This window comes from Branchiostoma belcheri, unplaced genomic scaffold (assembly GCF_001625305.1).
Source record: "Branchiostoma belcheri isolate BF01 breed outbred unplaced genomic scaffold, Haploidv18h27 scaffold6, whole genome shotgun sequence".
Lineage (NCBI taxonomy): Eukaryota > Metazoa > Chordata > Leptocardii > Amphioxiformes > Branchiostomatidae > Branchiostoma > Branchiostoma belcheri.
The window spans coordinates 3,115,646-3,127,816 of record NW_017804242.1 but is presented as its reverse complement, the minus strand read 5'-3'; the positions used below and the strand labels follow the sequence as shown (position 1 = coordinate 3,127,816).

Sequence of the window (12,171 nt, the reverse complement as noted above, 5' to 3'; positions counted from 1 at the left end):
TTTTTTTCTCATGATCATTTATTCGAAAAACAGCCATTCGCAATATTGGATGTGAAACAGCCCCATCCTTTGGAAGTCAATTTATAAAACAGCTTCAGTGCCAATGCCTCAGCCGTAACACAAGAAGTTACAGTCCCAATCATTTGAATTATAACAAAACAAAGTTAAAAATCTACACCTTTACCCAATCAGAGAAATGCATCAGTGCTATAAGTACTCTTTACCCAAACATGCCTAGTCTTTTATTTTCACAGATACCAAATTGGAAAGTTCACTGATAATTTGTACTACAGTTTCCCCCCAAGAAGTGTGCATACTACTGTTACCTAAGTCTATATGCAGCTGTGCAGGTAATTTGCTAAGATATCTATACATTTAGATCCCTCCAGACTGAGTCCACAGACCTTCTAGCTGTTTTGTTTTCAATGCGGTGGCAGATGGATATGTAGAAAAGAGCGGCCTGAAGCTTCAATTTCAGTGATTAATCTTCAATACAAATCTTCAATGTGGACTTGAATGTAATCTTTTGTGTCCTAAATCACTCAAAAAATAAAGTTAGAACAGAAAATAACACTATTTTAACTACTTCTATAATGCTAGTTTTTGCACATTGTGTTTTTGTGAGCATGTAAAACAAATAGCCAAGTTTTCTTTCTCAAGCTCTTTCAGGTAGATGTTTGTAAGTCAACAATGTGCCAGATACATATATAATATTAATGTTTACAGTGAGGCTGATATCTTGTGAGAGAGTTCTTTAAAGTTACACTATGTTTATACGGTTTGCGGTTTGATGATGATGATACGGTTTGCATCACGGCAGTAAATGTTAATAGGTTTGTGTTAGACCCTTCTTAAGTATGGCTGCAATAGATATATATCAAAATACATTAAAATGAAATCTTATCCTATAAATTTTGCAGCTTGTCATGCTAGATGTAATAACTCATCATAATTGCAAATGTGTTCACCACTTCCAATCCTGAATACACTTTGCAGACATATGGATGAAAAAAATGTCCTTCACATTAGTGACATCACTAAAATATCCGCACTTTATTGTGCCTACTATTGGTGATGTCATTGGGTTGACACACAACATTTTGATACCTGTAAACTAAACTCTCTATACCAGTCAAAACCCACAATGCAATAAGTCATGACAAAAGAAAATTAAACTTTCTGACATTTTCTTTACATAGTTGAGACTTTTCTCTAGTGCTGAGAAGGGCAGCCATACTTTAGGAGGGTCTAACTCTGTCATCTGTAGAAGGGGGCCATGAGAGGTGGGCTCAGCTCAGAGGGACCGGAGGCTCTATCCTACTTCTTCTTGCCCTTCGGCTGCAGCGGCTGGCCCCTATCCTTCCCCCTCAGCTTCACTCCTGCAAAACACATTATATCCGTTATAATCTACGTGTACTATCAATCACTGCAAATTCAGTTAAAGTTGCAGCACTTTTTCAACATGGTGAAAGTTTTTAGTTATGACCCCTTTCAAATTTTCAATCAATACTGAAGCAACAAATACAATGCATGATAGAAGTCACCACAAACATAAAACCATTGCTGACATTTATTGGTTTATAGTAGTTTCCAATTGTATGACTTTATTTAGCCCTGGTATTATGAGAAAGCCTGTTACATTACTCATTACATGCCAACATCATTTTATTGCCAGAAGACATTGAACACATGCAAGCAATGATTAGGATGGGAAACCATGTTATATTGATATGATAACTGTTTCTAGTATGCCTCAGGGTTTTATATCTGTGGATAACAATTACAACCTTGGGCTTAGCACACTGTAAGAATCAGCAAGTCAAAGTGTACTGTAGTATATAAACTCACCCAAAGCCCTCTCTATCTTGCCTATCACCTGCTGGTTGGGGATAGCTTTTCCACTCTCGTACTCGTTCACAACCTGCGGCTTCTCGTTGATTTTCTGCGAGGGTAAAACTTCCGGTCAACTACTTCATACAAATTACACATTTCCTGCATTATTGTCTTCCTTAAAATGGACATTTGCCTATGAAGTAATGTAGATCAAATTTACAGTAGAGAAAATTGAATAACATATTCAAAAAGACAACATTATGTTTCCTGATTTGACTGTCAATGACATACATGTACCAGCTATGACAGGGCTATAGGATCAGTTTCTACAAAAGTAGTGCATTGTACAATACGTAATTGCCATTAGTAATATGGTAATGAGTTGTAATTCAGACTTACAGTGGCCAGATCCTTCTGGGTCATCTTCTTCTCCTGCCGAGCTTGTTGGATGAGACGAGACAGATCCAGTGATACTTTATCATCTGTATGGGTATGGAGCACATGAAGTGTCAACATGGTCCAAAGAAATACAGTGTCCCACAAAAAAAAACTAAAGAAAGAAAAAGCTCCATCCCCCTTTATTAATTCATAATCTGTGCTGTATCTTCACCCACCTCCAACACTGTTAGTGATATACCCCTGCATGCTCTAAGTTGAGATGTATCATGTCTAACAGTAGTCAATATCATCTGATTCATATTACTAAAAACAAAAAAGGAATAAAGGCAGTCCAATAGCCTTCTCTGGCTATAGGGGCAGTGAGTTGCTAATATCCTGTGTTTTGGGGCAAATTATTGGAGAGCGGAGCCCCTTCCTCTCCTTTCAAAGTGGTCTTTTACCTTCCCAACCAAAGTCAGGTACCCATTTTACACCTGGGTGAAGTGAGGAACGTCACATAAAGACACTGCCTTTCTGAAGGACATGACAACTTGTCAGGAATGCCAGGAATCAAACTCTTGATCCCTTGATCTTCTCTCCACTAGCCTAGCCTCTGGGCCATACTATCAGTATGCCATGATTCATCTACCCATCATAAAATCCATACTTACGGTGCAGTTCCTCTGTCTCTCTGTCCAGCTTGGCTGTGTCCTTAGCTGCACTGTGCTGTCTGTTCTGGGCAGCACTGACTGTTAACACAAGAACAGGTTGGTCATCAGAATACTGTCAAACCCTTTTTATACTGACTCAATATCAAGTGCTGTCTTGACCAACTTTCCTGTCAAATTGAAAAAAAAAGTTGTATGAAATTGGACAATAAAGGGCTACCCGGGCTCGAAATACAATATCTAGTACTGTAAGGAAGTCTCTTAAGTCTATATCAAAATTATCATTGCTCAAACATCAGTAACGCTACAAAAATTTGTTAATAATAATTGATTATAATATACTTACATTTCTTTGTAGTCTCTATGTCTTCCCCTCTGCGCATGGCAGCATTGACAGCCTGGATTTTGGTAACATCATAGTTAAAACTACATCCCAACACAATCTAATGTGTAATGTCCAACCCCAAAATAGCACTATCGGAATAAAGTATTGTATGTTGCTCGATAACTTTCAGATAAACATAAAGATGGTTCTAAAACACGCACACAGTGCGGCACACTTCATCAACTGTAGTAAAAGAAACACCTTAACTACTTTGAATGAACTTTTGTCCACATCACTTTATAAATATTTGAGGACGTCATGAATTGTAAACAAACCATGTAACAGTTATATGAACACACAAAAAGTATATAACACAGATCAGAGCACAATGCATATACGATAAACAAGTCATGTACTAATACAGTACTATACTTGTGGACATTTGTATTTTTGAGGAATAAATTTTTAACAATACTAACTTCGAATGGGAATTTCGACATTAATTTCTGTTAAATACTTGTTTCGAAGTGTTTTTTCATTGTTTTTATGAGCATATGCTGCATACATGATGCAATACCAGTAAGTTTTATAAGTTAAGTTATAAGTTATACCATCTTTTTCGACAAAACGAGGCATTTAAGCAAGCCATAACAACAATTGGTCTACAACAGCTTTGCTTTAATAGGTTAGTATTTAGGATGTAATTAAAACTTACCCAATCACAAAATGTTATGATTTTTACCAGGAAAATTCTAGAAATTTGCCAGTTGTCTGAGAGACATGTTCGAGTAGACAACTGTTCACGAACCTAGTAAGTAACTCTATATTTCACATTCTTACACTTAAGCACCGAAAAAATTGCTTAACAACCCAACATATGTGGTTTAACGTTGTTATTACAGAATCTGTCCTCTCTCAACCACTCATTCCATCCCTCCCTCCCCACAATTCCCGGATGGATGGATCGTTCAACTGACCTGCTGAGAGCGAGCTTGCTTCGCAGTTGGTGGCTTCTTCCTCAAATAAGTCACCGTATCCCAGTCAGACTCGGCCATCTTGCTAGTTGGAGCTTTATCTGGTGTCACGTAAACCTGGAAGGTGAAATTTTGCACGCCGTTTCAGCGTTTTGTTGACTAAAAGAGTTGTTTTCGAAGATCACTTCCCTCGAGCTGAGGTTCAATGGAAAATGATGTGGTGCAGTCGACTATACCATTCAGATGAAGGGGTAGTTGGTTTGTCTTACAACATTGTGAAGCTATATTCCAATGATAGTACTTTATAAATCTATACACCAGTAAATATCTATCATATTATATCCACTTTTAGGTATATTTCGTGATATAAAACTGCAATACTTTTAATCATAAGAATAGATACTTTTATGTTTTGTATATTAAACCCCTATTTTTTCTAGAACCTTCTGGTCTCGGAAAATCTCGCTATCTCTCGCTAGATGGCATGACGTAGCCATCATGGCAGACGATGGATTTTTTTTGGGCAAAGGTTAGGAATCCGCGCATGTGTATTGGGGCCAGTTTTAGTATATAGAGATTGGCAATACAAAACCAAATGTAAAAAGTCTTTTTTGTGGGAAATGTTGCCTTTTTGGAGCTGGATGTTACAGGTAAGGGTTCTTGAATTTTTATTTTGTTCAGAAAACAGACTTTCAGCCATGTTTGAGATGTCCAGCAAAGAAAAGAAGATATATGTTTACATGCATTGCTGTGCTGTCCATGGGAGGTCAGAGGTCACCCTACATTGTAAACAAGGATTTTAACGATGTTTAGGTGCGTAGGATTTTGAAATTTTGGGCTAAATGGACAGTTTAGATGATGTGCTACCCAGTCAATGTGTGATATGGATGGCCTAAAACTCAGGTAGGTGACTTTTGATGCCGCTTTTCTGTCATGATTTACATGTATTAGATGCCTATTTTCTATTTCTAGGCTGTGCCCTGCACAAATTTGGGTTCAGAGGAATGGCGCGAAATAGGTAAGTTTTCTCACAACTTCTTGAAACCTGACACCCTAAGACACTCACAGAGAATACAAGGACACATCTGGAATCATTTATACAGCATTTTATTCAGTTTCTAGTTGTTTTTCTGGCATACATGGCTTCTATACAACACTGGTGTGAGGAATACAGGAAGAAGATAGCCTCTAGAGTAGCTCCCCATCCTACAACATCGTGTCTGCTTTGGACGGGTGGAAAGTCGTCGCCTAAGTCAAACTACGGTGTCGTTAACGTCTCCTGGTTCCCCAACGCCCCCCAGTTCACCCCTCGGAAGTTTTACGTGCATAGGGCAGCATACATGATCAGCTCTGCAAATCTACAGCTTGGAGAACTAGACGTTTCCCATTTGTGCCACACCCCCTTTCGTGTAAATGTAGAACATTTGTCCCTGGAACCAAGGCTAGTAAACAACAACAGAAAAGTTTGCCTGTCTAGACGAGAGTGTAGAGGGCATGATGGCTATCGGCAGTGTATATTTTTCTAGATGACAAGTCAAGGTAAGTCACAGTTTTTCTTCATCCTTCTGAGTACTCACTGGAGGATTCCTCTTCTGCAGCACGGCTGTATGAATGTTCTATCATCCTTTTCTTTACTTTCTTCCTTAAGGCTTTACCCTTGCCTTTAGACTGCCCTGCAACTGCAACTGTCTTACTTTTGTAAGTGCCTTGCTCTTTACGAATGTCATAGTTAGCATATCTTTTCTTTACCTTAGCCTGCTGCCTTTTCTTGTTTGTTACTTCCATCTTGTATGACCGGTGGTATTCTTGTTTCTTCTCCATCCCCTCTAATGCAGGTACAACAGCAGAGTCTGGTGAGAAGGGGATATTGGCTGCGGCCCTTTTGAGCGCGATCGACCGTCCTGTTCCGTTGTTCGACGCGTGTACTGCAGAGGCTACCCTCCCTTCCAAGGTACTAGAGTACACTACATTCTTTGGGCAGGTCTTAGCCAGCTGTCTGTTCACACTTTCAACTCGATTTGTGGTTCTTGACTTCCGTGTCCGTTTCAGAGCTTTCTTTCCTAAACGAACCTCCATTATGCCTGCCAACACCTTGAGATCAGTATCGTTTGGGTGGATGTTTCCCTTCACCTTTTCAGGTAGGTCTGGAAATGTCCATTTCCTTGGGTGCCTGCAGATGAGTGATCCCTCGTAGCACCTCGAATGATCTCCTTCATAGCAGTAGGGCAGTGCCTGCATGAGTCGCTTCATTTTTTTCTCCATCTTCCGCTTGTTGTCCCCGATCTTCTTACGTGCAGCTTTGTGTTCGGCATTGAGACGTTTGCTGAGGTCATTCCCAAATCTGTCCCGGTTGCGGTTTCTCTCCTGTTGATCGTTCCCTGGAAACATTTGCTTGGACCATGTTGCCCTGGAAACCCTGCCTCTAATAGCTTTGCAAAGGTGCACTGTGTCCGAGAAGGCCCTTACTTTCTGTCCTGCCTCCTCCATCATGACTTCCTGAAGTCCAGCAGCAAAATCCCCATCTCCATCTGTTGTAGTTTCACTAACAAGTGTCTTTACAGGTCCAGAGAGGAGTTTCTTCCCCATGTCCCTCCCAGCTTGGCGTTCGTCCCCGATCACTGTGTCTTCTGAGATGTTGGCTGGGCATTTGTGGGGTGGGACTGGGTTACCGCATCCCTCATTGTAGTTGCGTGTTTGACAGATCTTGTTCCTGACATGAGTCCCGATAACTAGCTTCTTTGGCGTCACGTTTTCTGCGATGGTGCTGACACTATTAGAGCTAGGTTGACCTGGTTTCTTAGTCCTTGCAGAACGTAGAGGGCTCTGATACTTGGTGTCTCCTTCTACGGGAATGCCACTGTCAGGTGGGTTTCCTTTCTGCACATGGATGTCCGCCACTGTCTCTCGCCATGACTGCATGTCCGCTTCATTCTCTTGGACCATCAACTCACTGTACTTGTTTGCCCCTTCCTGTAGTCCAGATCGGGTTGGCACCGGCATGTCAAGGGCTGCTGCCATCTCTCTTACTACGGTAGGTCCTACTGGGCTGTTAAACATGGCGACCTGCACTGCCCGGTTGGGGACTGCTGTCTTGGCCCCGGGTCCCTCCATTGGTACTTCGGTGTAGAACTTTGTCCTGGGTGATTCATATCCGCAGTTGTCACATACCAGTGTCTCCTGAGTAGCCAGTCCCTTTTTCCTTTCTCCCTGTGCCGAGAGTCGAAGCATACACTTGCAGTCAGGCCGGAGCTCGTCGTGTTCTCTCTGTAGACTGTACAGGGCTTTGACAGTTGTCTTGGCATGCCAGAGCCGGTAGCCCTCAACTTCATCCCCGTCTGTTTTGTCCCCCAGAAGCCTTGAAATCTTACTACCTGGCAGCTGTGTGGTACGAAGCACCATCAGTGTTCCTGCCTCATTAAGGGTTTCAGTGTCGGTCGGTAGGATGTTGCCCTTCCTGTCTCGGTTGATGTACAGACCTTCCTGATCTTGAGTTGGCCTGCAGTATGAAGAGGTGACCTTTTCCCGCTCGACAACACAGCCCTTGTTCCATGGTGTGTGGCCAGGGATGAATGGCCTACCCCGCTTCTCCTTGTTCTTCTTCTTCCGTGGCATGATGGCGTCTTGATGTAGGCAGTCCTGTCGTCACAATCAAGTGTGCTGTACCTGACCGTCCCCATCCCTTATAAAGCCATCACTTTCCCGGAGGCAGGGAGGGGGTTGGGAGTGACCATGACACCATATGGATTTTGCTTGGCCTGAGAGCCACTTCTCACCTGTGTGTGTCTTGGGGGGGGGGGGCTTGTTTGGTTCTCATGAGAAGGCAGTTCAACTCCTGTTCCCATTGTTTTCCTTCAATTTTTTTTATTAGAAATAACACCAGCAAGTGTCAGGCCATGAATTCAGGGTCTAATAATGACATACCACCACAAATAGTCTAAATAACTTAAAAACCATGGCCAATTTCATCCTGTTAACCACTTTTGCAATAAACACCTCAAGAAATGCCCTAAAATGCTGTTTAGCAACTTTTATTCAGAAAAGTGAAGTCTCTGACACAGCATAATAGATTGCTCTATCAGAGTGACCAGTTTTTGACATTTCTTGCATCTTTTCTCACCATTTCTTGTCCTCAGACATGATTCTACTACATAGACTGCCCTGTCTGTCAATGCTATATCACTGCCTGAATACATGCCTCTGACACTTGCAAGGAAAGTTAGTGCTACATAGTCACCGTTCAATGAAACCCTTTCAAACTTGGACAAGTTGTGTAGAACTATTCTCTTTATTCTTTGATGGTGTTGTCACTTGTCAGTTTCGAACTTCGGACTGCTTGCACAAATTTGGGTTCAGAGGAATGGCGCGAAATAGGTAAGTTTTCTCACAACTTCTTGAAACCTGACACCCTAAGACACTCACAGAGAATACAAGGACACATCTGGAATCATTTATACAGCATTTTATTCAGTTTCTAGTTGTTTTTCTGGCATACATGGCTTCTATACAACACTGGTGTGAGGAATACAGGAAGAAGATAGCCTCTAGAGTAGCTCCCCATCCTACAACATCGTGTCTGCTTTGGACGGGTGGAAAGTCGTCGCCTAAGTCAAACTACGGTGTCGTTAACGTCTCCTGGTTCCCCAACGCCCCCCAGTTCACCCCTCGGAAGTTTTACGTGCATAGGGCAGCATACATGATCAGCTCTGCAAATCTACAGCTTGGAGAACTAGACGTTTCCCATTTGTGCCACACCCCCCTTTGTGTAAATGTAGAACATTTGTCCCTGGAACCAAGGCTAGTAAACAACAACAGAAAAGTTTGCCTGTCTAGACGAGAGTGTAGAGGGCATGATGGCTATCGGCAGTGTATATTTTTCTAGATGACAAGTCAAGGTAAGTCACAGTTTTTCTTCATCCTTCTGAGTACTCACTGGAGGATTCCTCTTCTGCAGCACGGCTGTATGAATGTTCTATCATCCTTTTCTTTACTTTCTTCCTTAAGGCTTTACCCTTGCCTTTAGACTGCCCTGCAACTGCAACTGTCTTACTTTTGTAAGTGCCTTGCTCTTTACGAATGTCATAGTTAGCATATCTTTTCTTTACCTTAGCCTGCTGCCTTTTCTTGTTTGTTACTTCCATCTTGTATGACCGGTGGTATTCTTGTTTCTTCTCCATCCCCTCTAATGCAGGTACAACAGCAGAGTCTGGTGAGAAGGGGATATTGGCTGCGGCCCTTTTGAGCGCGATCGACCGTCCTGTTCCGTTGTTCGACGCGTGTACTGCAGAGGCTACCCTCCCTTCCAAGGTACTAGAGTACACTACATTCTTTGGGCAGGTCTTAGCCAGCTGTCTGTTCACACTTTCAACTCGATTTGTGGTTCTTGACTTCCGTGTCCGTTTCAGAGCTTTCTTTCCTAAACGAACCTCCATTATGCCTGCCAACACCTTGAGATCAGTATCGTTTGGGTGGATGTTTCCCTTCACCTTTTCAGGTAGGTCTGGAAATGTCCATTTCCTTGGGTGCCTGCAGATGAGTGATCCCTCGTAGCACCTCGAATGATCTCCTTCATAGCAGTAGGGCAGTGCCTGCATGAGTCGCTTCATTTTTTTCTCCATCTTCCGCTTGTTGTCCCCGATCTTCTTACGTGCAGCTTTGTGTTCGGCATTGAGACGTTTGCTGAGGTCATTCCCAAATCTGTCCCGGTTGCGGTTTCTCTCCTGTTGATCGTTCCCTGGAAACATTTGCTTGGACCATGTTGCCCTGGAAACCCTGCCTCTAATAGCTTTGCAAAGGTGCACTGTGTCCGAGAAGGCCCTTACTTTCTGTCCTGCCTCCTCCATCATGACTTCCTGAAGTCCAGCAGCAAAATCCCCATCTCCATCTGTTGTAGTTTCACTAACAAGTGTCTTTACAGGTCCAGAGAGGAGTTTCTTCCCCATGTCCCTCCCAGCTTGGCGTTCGTCCCCGATCACTGTGTCTTCTGAGATGTTGGCTGGGCATTTGTGGGGTGGGACTGGGTTACCGCATCCCTCATTGTAGTTGCGTGTTTGACAGATCTTGTTCCTGACATGAGTCCCGATAACTAGCTTCTTTGGCGTCACGTTTTCTGCGATGGTGCTGACACTATTAGAGCTAGGTTGACCTGGTTTCTTAGTCCTTGCAGAACGTAGAGGGCTCTGATACTTGGTGTCTCCTTCTACGGGAATGCCACTGTCAGGTGGGTTTCCTTTCTGCACATGGATGTCCGCCACTGTCTCTCGCCATGGCTGCATGTCCGCTTCATTCTCTTGGACCATCAACTCACTGTACTTGTTTGCCCCTTCCTGTAGTCCAGATCGGGTTGGCACCGGCATGTCAAGGGCTGCTGCCATCTCTCTTACTACGGTAGGTCCTACTGGGCTGTTAAACATGGCGACCTGCACTGCCCGGTTGGGGACTGCTGTCTTGGCCCCGGGTCCCTCCATTGGTACTTCGGTGTAGAACTTTGTCCTGGGTGATTCATATCCGCAGTTGTCACATACCAGTGTCTCCTGAGTAGCCAGCCCTTTTTCCTTTCTCCCTGTGCCGAGAGTCGAAGCATACACTTGCAGTCAGGCCGGAGCTCGTCGTGTTCTCTCTGTAGACTGTACAGGGCTTTGACAGTTGTCTTGGCATGCCAGAGCCGGTAGCCCTCAACTTCATCCCCGTCTGTTTTGTCCCCCAGAAGCCTTGAAATCTTACTACCTGGCAGCTGTGTGGTACGAAGCACCATCAGTGTTCCTGCCTCATTAAGGGTTTCAGTGTCGGTCGGTAGGATGTTGCCCTTCCTGTCTCGGTTGATGTACAGACCTTCCTGATCTTGAGTTGGCCTGCAGTATGAAGAGGTGACCTTTTCCCGCTCGACAACACAGCCCTTGTTCCATGGTGTGTGGCCAGGGATGAATGGCCTACCCCGCTTCTCCTTGTTCTTCTTCTTCCGTGGCATGATGGCGTCTTGATNAGCAGAGTCTGGTGAGAAGGGGATATTGGCTGCGGCCCTTTTGAGCGCGATCGACCGTCCTGTTCCGTTGTTCGACGCGTGTACTGCAGAGGCTACCCTCCCTTCCAAGGTACTAGAGTACGACTACATTCTTTGGGCAGGTCTTAGCCAGCTGTCTGTTCACACTTTCAACTCGATTTGTGGTTCTTGACTTCCGTGTCCGTTTCAGAGCTTTCTTTCCTAAACGAACCTCCATTATGCCTGCCAACACCTTGAGATCAGTATCGTTTGGGTGGATGTTTCCCTTCACCTTTTCAGGTAGGTCTGGAAATGTCCATTTCCTTGGGTGCCTGCAGATGAGTGATCCCTCGTAGCACCTCGAATGATCTCCTTCATAGCAGTAGGGCAGTGCCTGCATGAGTCGCTTCATTTTTTTCTCCATCTTCCGCTTGTTGTCCCCGATCTTCTTACGTGCAGCTTTGTGTTCGGCATTGAGACGTTTGCTGAGGTCATTCCCAAATCTGTCCCGGTTGCGGTTTCTCTCCTGTTGATCGTTCCCTGGAAACATTTGCTTGGACCATGTTGCCCTGGAAACCCTGCCTCTAATAGCTTTGCAAAGGTGCACTGTGTCCGAGTAAGGCCCTTACTTTCTGTCCTGCCTCCTCCATCATGACTTCCTGAAGTCCAGCAGCAAAATCCCCATCTCCATCTGTTGTAGTTTCACTAACAAGTGTCTTTACAGGTCCAGAGAGGAGTTTCTTCCCCATGTCCCTCCCAGCTTGGCGTTCGTCCCCGATCACTGTGTCTTCTGAGATGTTGGCTGGGCATTTGTGGGGTGGGACTGGGTTACCGCATCCCTCATTGTAGTTGCGTGTTTGACAGATCTTGTTCCTGACATGAGTCCCGATAACTAGCTTCTTTGGCGTCACGTTTTCTGCGATGGTGCTGACACTATTAGAGCTAGGTTGACCTGGTTTCTTAGTCCTTGCAGAACGTAGAGGGCTCTGATACTTGGTGTCTCCTTCTACGGGAATG

At 44.0% G+C, this 12,171-nt stretch overlaps 3 protein-coding genes and 1 pseudogene across 3 annotated transcripts in view; all 4 read right to left on the bottom strand.

Moving 5' to 3' along the window:
• Window positions 1-805: 805 nt before the first annotated feature.
• On the bottom strand, window positions 806-4,424 carry LOC109482610 (endothelial differentiation-related factor 1 homolog). The gene is made up of 6 exons (XM_019785410.1): window positions 4,182-4,424; window positions 3,226-3,277; window positions 2,883-2,960; window positions 2,233-2,315; window positions 1,849-1,942; window positions 806-1,379 (listed from the first exon to the last, which is right to left on the bottom strand). The coding sequence occupies exons 1-6, from the start codon at window positions 4,257-4,259 to the stop codon at window positions 1,318-1,320; spliced, it is 447 nt and encodes a 148-aa protein (XP_019640969.1). The 5' UTR covers window positions 4,260-4,424; the 3' UTR covers window positions 806-1,317.
• A 1,184-nt stretch (window positions 4,425-5,608) lies between these two features.
• On the bottom strand, window positions 5,609-7,967 carry LOC109482677. The gene has a single exon (XM_019785503.1). It carries the CDS (start codon window positions 7,788-7,790, stop codon window positions 5,736-5,738), a length of 2,055 nt encoding a protein of 684 aa, XP_019641062.1. The 5' UTR covers window positions 7,791-7,967; the 3' UTR covers window positions 5,609-5,735.
• Window positions 7,968-8,998: 1,031 nt separating this feature from the next.
• On the bottom strand, window positions 8,999-11,142 carry LOC109482260 (annotated as a pseudogene).
• Window positions 11,143-11,269: 127 nt separating this feature from the next.
• The window catches only part of LOC109482259 (clathrin heavy chain linker domain-containing protein 1-like), a 6,242-nt gene continuing 5,340 nt past the window's right edge, over window positions 11,270-12,171 (bottom strand). The window contains exons 11-12 of the mRNA XM_019784950.1: window positions 11,784-12,160; window positions 11,270-11,728 (exon numbers count right to left, since the gene is read on the bottom strand). Of these exons, the coding sequence (XP_019640509.1) occupies window positions 11,270-11,728; window positions 11,784-12,160 (836 nt within the window). The remainder of the gene's footprint in view (window positions 11,729-11,783; window positions 12,161-12,171) is intronic.